The 7,736-nt window shown below is 36.7% G+C and overlaps 2 protein-coding genes across 3 annotated transcripts; both read left to right on the top strand.

Moving 5' to 3' along the window:
• Positions 1–2: 2 nt before the first annotated feature.
• On the top strand, positions 3–3,844 carry LOC111372910 (pentatricopeptide repeat-containing protein At4g31850, chloroplastic). The gene is made up of 2 exons (XM_022995335.1): positions 3–3,025; positions 3,392–3,844. Exon 1 carries the CDS (start codon positions 3–5, stop codon positions 2,955–2,957), a length of 2,955 nt encoding a protein of 984 aa, XP_022851103.1. The 3' UTR covers positions 2,958–3,025; positions 3,392–3,844.
• A 247-nt stretch (positions 3,845–4,091) lies between these two features.
• LOC111372911 lies at positions 4,092–6,912 on the top strand. Of its 2 annotated transcripts, XM_022995337.1 has the most exons (3): positions 4,092–4,989; positions 5,143–5,223; positions 6,513–6,912. In XM_022995337.1, exons 1-3 carry the CDS (start codon positions 4,840–4,842, stop codon positions 6,549–6,551), a joined length of 270 nt encoding a protein of 89 aa, XP_022851105.1. In that variant the 5' UTR covers positions 4,092–4,839; the 3' UTR covers positions 6,552–6,912. The 2 variants fall into 2 exon arrangements, with proteins under 2 accessions (XP_022851105.1, XP_022851104.1); XM_022995336.1 differs by having other exon boundaries at positions 4,092–5,223.
• Positions 6,913–7,736: the final 824 nt, after the last annotated feature.

Here is a 7,736-nt window from a genome sequence, read left to right on the forward strand (position 1 = left end):
ATATGCTTGAGCTTTTTAGGTTACATGGGTGCGTGGATGATATGGTGACAGTGTTTGATTTGATGCAAAAACAGATTATATATAGGAATTTAGATACATACTTAATTATATTTAAAGGCCTAAGCATAAGAGGGGGAGCTCGGCAAGCACCATTTGCGCTTGGAAAAATGAGAAAAGCTGGGTTTATTTTGAATGCATATTCCTACAATGGATTGATACATTTGCTTCTTCAAGCGGGGTTTTGGAGGGAGGCTTTAGAGGTATATAGAAGAATGGTCTCAGAATATATTAAGCCCAGTCTTAAGACCTATTCTGCCCTGATGGTAGCAAGTGGTAAGAGAAGGGATACTGAAACAGTCATGAATTTGTTACAAGACATGAAAAATTTAGGATTGAGGCCAAATGTTTACACCTTCACAATCTGCATCAGAGTGCTAGGACGAGCTGGAAAAATTGATGAGGCTTGCAGTATAATGAAGAGGATGGATGATGAGGGATGTGCTCCGGACGTGGTTACTTACACGGTTCTCATTGATGCTCTTTGTAATGCTGGCAAACTTGATACTGCTAAAGAAGTGTTCAGGAAGATGAAATATGGTAGACATAAACCTGACCGAGTTACTTACATAACTTTGCTAGACAAATTTAGTGACAGTAGAGACTTGGACTCAGTGAGGGAATTCTGGGGCATGATGGAGGCTGATGGTCATAAAGCAGATGTTGTTACTTTCACCATACTCATTGATGCCTTGTTCAAGGTTGGGAAAGTTGATGAAGCTTTTTCAACATTAAATGAAATGAAAGATAAAGGGATCTTGCCAAATCTTCAGACTTATAATACTTTGATTTGTGGACTTTTGAGACTAAATAAATTGGATGAAGCATTACAGCTATGCAATAGCATGGAATCGCTTGGTATTGAACAGAGCGCGTACACATATATCCTGTTTATTGACTACTATGGAAAATTAGGAGAAACTGACAAAGCTCTTGAAACATATGAGAAGATGAAAGCTCGGGGAGTTGTTCCAACTGTTGTTGCCTGCAATGCATCATTGTATAGCCTTGCAGAAGTCGGTAGGCTTGGAGAGGCAAAAAGAATTTTTGATGGTATTAAACAGAGTGGGCTTGTACCAGATTCTATAACCTACAACATGATGATGAAGTGCTATAGTAATGCAGGGAAAATTGATGAAGCCGTTAAGTTGCTTTCTGAAATGATTGAAAGTGGCTGTCGTCCTGATGTGATTGTCATCAACTCCTTGATTGACACACTTTACAAGGCTGATCGGTCTAATGAGGCCTGGAAAATGTTTTGCAAAATGAAGGAACTAAACCTTGTTCCTACAGTTGTCACTTACAACACCTTATTGGCTGGATTGGGGAAGGAGGGCCAAGTTCAAGATGCCTTCAAGTTATTTAAGAACATGACTAAGCATGGTTGCCTTCCAAACACAATAACTTTTAATACACTTCTGGATTGCCTTTGCAAGAATGATAAGGTGGATTTGGCTGTGAAGATGCTTTACTCAATGACAGATATGGATTGCCTCCCTGACGTTTTTACATATAACACAGTCATCTATGGGTTCGCTAAGGAGAATAGGGTCAATGAAGCATTTTGGTTTTTCCATCAGATGAGAAAAACGATTCATCCTGACTGTGTAACACTATACACTCTTCTCCCTGTTGTTGTGAAAAATGGTTCAATCAAGGATGCATTTAAAATTGTTGAGGACTTTGCTTTTCGGGTTAAAATTAAATCAGATAGATCTTTTTGGGAAAATCTAATGAATGGAATTCTAAATGAAGCAGAGTTGAGTCATTCTATTTCCTTTGCAGAAGGATTAGCATCTGTTGGCCTTTGCAAAAATGACTCAATTGTGGTGCCTCTTATCAAAACTTTGTCTAATCAAAAGAAAGCCCTAGATGCTCACAGACTGTTTGAGAAATTCACGAAATCCTTTGGCATTAAAGCAACAGTACAAGCATATTATCATTTGATCGATGGGCTTCTTGATATTCATCATAAACAACTGGCTTGGGATGTGTATAAAGAGATGAAGAATGCTGGTTATGCTGCAGATGTCTCAACCTACAATTTGTTGCTTGCTGATCTTGGGAAGTCTAGGAAGATCCATGAACTTTTTGAGCTGTACAATGAGATGCTTCATAGAGGCTGTAAGCCTAACACCATAACTCACAATATACAGATTTTTGGTCTTGTAAAGTCTAAGAGCATAGAGAAAGCCATAGATCTGTACTATGATTTAATAAGTGGAGGCTTTTCTCCCACTCCGTGTACATATGGTCCCCTTATAGATGGTCTTTTGAAGCTCAAGAAATTGGATGAGGCAAAGAAATTGTTTGAGGAGATGAGGGAGTATGGATGCAAACCTAACTGTGCTATCTACAATATCCTTATAAATGGGTTTGGGAAAACTGGTGATGTGGAAACTTCTAGGCAGTTGTTTGATAGAATGGTTACAGAGGGGATAAGACCAGATTTGAAAACCTACACTGTTCTTGTTGATTGCTTTTGCATGTTGGGTAAGGTGGAAACAGCCATGCACTACTTTGAGGAATTGAAGTCTACTGGTCTTGATCCTGATTTAATTTCTTACAATCTTATCATCAATGGGCTTGGCAAATCTGGAAAATTCAAGGAAGCTCTGTCTCTTTTTGATGAAATGAGAAGCAGAGGAGTCACTCCTAACCTTTATACTTACAATTCTTTAATACACAATCTTGGAATTGCTGGAATGATAGAGGAAGCAGGAAACATGTACAAGGAACTCCAGCTCATGGGTCTTAAACCCAATGTTTTTACATATAATGCTCTCATTCGAGGATATAGCATCTCGGGAAATCCTGATCGTGCATATGCAGTGTATGAGGAGATGATGGTTGGGGGCTGTAGCCCCAATACTGGGACATTTGAACAGCTTCCAAATTAACATTGGCTCTACAGGTTGTTGAGAATGCTTATCCTGAAAGTTACGTTTGGATACAAGACAAGACACAGGTATAGAAGTCATAATACAGATCTTTATGTGTATCTAAGTGACGGGTATATATATATATATATATATATATATATTGAAACCCTAACTTTTTATTACAATATACTTATAAACTCATTCATCTGAAATTTCACCTGCAGGGTTGATTAACCCTTATTGGGCAAGACACAGGTATAGAAGTCATAATACAGATCTTTATGTGTATCTAAGTGACGGGTATAATTTTTTTTTGTGTGAATATTTGCTTATACGTTCTCCATGTGTTCATACTTAAATAACAGCATCTCACTGCACACAAAAGGAGTTGAAACCCTAACTTTTTATTACAATATACTTATAAACTCATTCATCTGAAATTTCACCTGCAGGGTTGATTAACCCTTATTGGACTCGCTATGTGGAGAGGATGGGTCCATTTCATGCCATTTAAGGCAGATGCTAGAGTCTGTGTATATCTGAAACAGTGACTATATGACTGCTATCGTGCTTTATAAAGCTTATGGCAACGCTCCATCATATTAAGGTGACTCGAGGCCTCAAACTATGGTCCATAGACTTTGTATATTTAATTGCTGTAAAGTATGTCATCAAGATTCAGTAGTGTAACATCTTTGTGCTATTAAAGCTGTATTGTCTTACCATGTAAAAAATGCAATATAGATTGTTGGTAAACAGCAAGAACAGTTTATGAAAGGGTAACTTGCTACCGAACAAAACTCAAAGTTGTGGTTTCTTTTCCTAACTTGTTGTATTTCCTGCACATGCAGCACACTTAGATACGGAATGTTCACTAATCAATAAATAAGATTTGCTCCTGTTTATATTTAATGGTGCTTCATTTGAACAATATTAAGAGGACAAAGAACTGCTGACTACTTGAAGCTCTAATACACATGTAATGGGTAAGCTAAAAACTAGACTTATATGGATAACTAGACTTATATAGTTTGATAGAAGAACTATGTGTTCTAACATTAGTGCAGCTGCTATTTGGTTTGTACCATGCGTCATAGCTAAAAACTAGACTTATATGGTTCGATAGAAGAACTATGTGTTCTAACATTAGTGCAGCTGCTATTTGGTTTGTACCATGTGTCACAGTGACAAATAATTATCAATTGTCCAGAAATCTAGTACGAAAATATCTTCCGTTGGAACTATATTCTCAAAAGTTTAAATGCGTTTTCCTATACTGCCTAAGCAAGTTAATATCTAATTGCTGTTTTTGATGAAGCATTTTTAGTAGTGTTCGAAATTATGACAAGTAGATCTATTTATTTTGGGATTTCATGGACGTGCAACATCCAACTACAAGAAGACTGTCTGACTTCTTATATCTGGTAAGCCAGCATCTAGTATCACTTACATCCTTTTTAGTAGATCTGCGATATTGGTTTCAATTTGCACTATAAATCCTGGCAAAATTTTAGCCTTATTTCTATTGCTTATGGTAGATTATCAGATAGCCATTTGTCCATGCTTATGATAGTGTAACATATCTGTTTTTGAACCTGAATATAATTTTTTTTCTTCCTGCTTGATCATTGTTTGAGGGGAAGGAGTTGAGATGATTTCATCAGTTTGACCATATTCATTTAAAGAATGGAGGCCCTCTTTATTCCTGTAGAAAGAGCTGTGATAAACATGTACGCTGTGTGTACTTGAGGTTCTTGCTGATTGACATATGAACTGATCTCTTGTAGCTGATTATCTGCCTTAATGGAACACAATGAAGTTAAAGTAACGAAGAATCAGCTTGATCAAATAAATCAGTCAATTTGTTAGCAAACATCACTTGTATGAAGTAAAAATAAGAATGGGATTCTGGACCATGGTTAGATTCTTCTTTATTTCTTTGAGATTTTTAACGTACACATGCACGCACGCACGGAGCATGGGAAATAAAGAAAATGGTGAGAGATGTCCGCTATCTCACACTGCTGTCACAGTGTCACTTGATATACAGGTGCGTATTTTTCTCTTGTTTTCGGGAATATTATGCATCATAAAACCCCAATGTCAGGCCTTGCGATATTTTCCAGTTATTTATCTTGTATATAACACCAAATTGCGTGACGATCTGACTGTGTATTTCTTATTAACTTTTTCTGCTTTTAAGGTTTTCAAATACAGAGGTAGAGAGGAAAGAAGGGGAAAAATTTTAAGGTCAGATATTGGGTATCTTACGGAAGGTACACAGGTAAGGGACAAATGAGAAGTAACACATTTCAGGTGCTTGTTCGTAAAAAAATACTCTCATTATAGTTTGCAATCAATGTTAAGGTCAAACTATTAATTTTGACCCCTTGTTCACAACTATTAGTCGTTTATTATCCACACATTTCGTTAGATACATTATTAATTTTCATTATAATCTCTGCCAAACGTGTACTTGTTTGGATATTTCATTATAATCTCCTTATAATTTAAAAGTCAAAGTCAAACTTTAATTTTGACAAAGCATTTTGTACGACCCATGACTAATATTCACCACTCATTTCTATCATATTATAATTTATATAACTTATAATGATATCTAAACAAGCATAATAAGTAGCTTTCCGAGCTTGGTAGCAATACAAACCTTCAATTCATAAGGATCCCAATTACTTGGCCCAAAAAATTCATATTCCTAGAGAAAGGTTCTGTGACATGGACGTCCAGCCCAACTCGATCGGTTGGCCTACCGAAGAGACGATGAGATTCTTGATTGCTTCTCTTTTTGCTGGGTTACGGGCACGCATTTTACCACAATGAAAAATGCAAGCATGGCTTGTGGGTATCTTTTTTTTCATCTTAAGCACTGTTTGGTATATAGCATTACATCTCATAGTTTTTAAGCAATCCCACATTGCAGTGGTTCATATATAACATCGAATTTTCTTGATATCTTCCTTCCATATGGTGAAAATCGATGCCCATGTTAAGTAAGGGATGTATTCCAAGAGTTCATGCTAAGACTTCCACGATAGAGAAACCGGAATGGTCATTGCCTGTGTCGGTAGGTAAAAAGGTTTTTGTTGTCTGATAAGATGGTTCCGGCCTACAGTATCCACCCAGAAACACTTAAATGAACATGACACTAATAACAGTATCCCCCCAGAAACACTACAATGAACACGAACTAATATACTATTGGCATAAATCAGGAGCCGCTTGGATAAAAGCCCCCTTTTTTAGATGCAATCGCAATAATTATACCATTGATTGATCCTCGAGTTGAATAACAGTATCCACCCAGAAACACTTCAATGAACACGACACTAATATACTATTGGCATAAATCAGGAGCTGCTTGGATGAAAGCCCCCTTTTTTAGATGCAATCGCAATAATTATACCATTGATCGATCCTCGAGTTGAATGTTTATCGTGACAATGAAAGTCCCGATCTTGTGAGCATTCCAAGTCCAAGAATGTTTTTATCTCACATGCCTTACGATTTGCTTCCTAATACCATTCTTCAAACAAAGTCTGTCTACATGTGTAGGAACGCCTTGGATCAATTCATCTCTCACAGGTATTTTGAGGTTGCGAACAGGAGAAAAGACTAAGAGCCACTTGCCATTGATGAAGCCTTTGAAATGTTCTGCAAAGGTGTTCACACTTTCGGCCCTTTTTGGAGGATATGATGTGATATTGGAATGCGACTATGCGAGCTTGAACAGCCTAAGGAAGGTGTTGTTTCTGAGATACGAGGATCTGAAAGACAATATAGTGTTCTTTATACAGAAACTAGCCGAGTTTATCGGATTCCCTTTCTTAGTTGAGGAAGAAAAACAAGGCCTCATAGAACAACTATCAAGATTCTGCAGCTTATATACTACTGTTCTATACCATCAACTACTAAGTACCAAGCATGCCCAAGTATATTGAATTTGAGAATTTCACGTGGCATGTACTATTTACTGTATTTTACATCTCAAAATGAGGAAGTTCTGTTTCAAGTACCTTTGACAGATAATGTATGATTACAATGTGAAGTAAATCCAGAAAGTTATTACTTTTAACAAACTTTTAGTTAAAAAAAAAAAAAGGAAAAAATTGGTCATACAGAATTTTTTTCACAGAATTCCACCAGATTAGAGACAAGTGTGTGGGTCCAAAAAAAAAAAAAAAAAAAAAATCTTACTGTACGTGTAGAAGCGTCCAAAAAAAATTGCCTCCAGTTTCGGATAAATTTACAGGGGGAGAGAACATCCTACAGGGGCTGAACAGGTGCTGCATTGGCAGCACACCTATGTACTTGAATTTTCCCTTCATTTTTTTTTTTTAAAATCAATGTCCAATGGAATGATGCCACATTCTCCCTTTGCTGCACTTTCCCTGCACACCAAGCAAGGTTCAACTTCAATTCCCAGTTTTCTTTCTCAAACTACCACATTAATAAGGAGCCAGTTCATGAAGTCTTCTTGCCTTTTTCAACTCAGAATGGACCATTCCTTGCACTACAGTACTCAGAACTAGCTGATAAAACTTCACTAAAATTGATGTTGAGAAAGCTTCACAAAATATTATGTTCAAATAGAAGTGATTCACAAGAAGTTGCAGTTAGGACAGAAGTGCGAAGAACGTCTGCAGATAATTTTCCTTTTTCTATATACGAAAGTTGAAGCACAAGATATAATTCCAAGTAATTGCTTTAAAATCTTTTTTTTATTCCCTTTGAACCACCACAAGCACATTTTTATTTATTTTTATTATGGATCAAACT

The sequence above is a fragment of the Olea europaea genome, unplaced genomic scaffold (genome assembly GCF_002742605.1).
Source record: "Olea europaea var. sylvestris unplaced genomic scaffold, O_europaea_v1 scaffold1046, whole genome shotgun sequence".
Lineage (NCBI taxonomy): Eukaryota > Viridiplantae > Streptophyta > Magnoliopsida > Lamiales > Oleaceae > Olea > Olea europaea.

Excerpts from the sequence above, each read along its gene's own strand:
- LOC111372911 (XM_022995336.1), top strand. The coding sequence starts at position 4,840 with ATGGGATTCTGGACCATGGTTAGATTCTTCTTTATTTCTTTGAGATTT. Across the intron at positions 5,224-6,512 it reads ATCTTACGGAAGGTACACAG|GAACGCCTTGGATCAATTCA; the intron begins GTAAGGGACAAA and ends CTACATGTGTAG.
- LOC111372910 (XM_022995335.1), top strand. The coding sequence starts at position 3 with ATGCTTGAGCTTTTTAGGTTACATGGGTGCGTGGATGATATGGTGACA.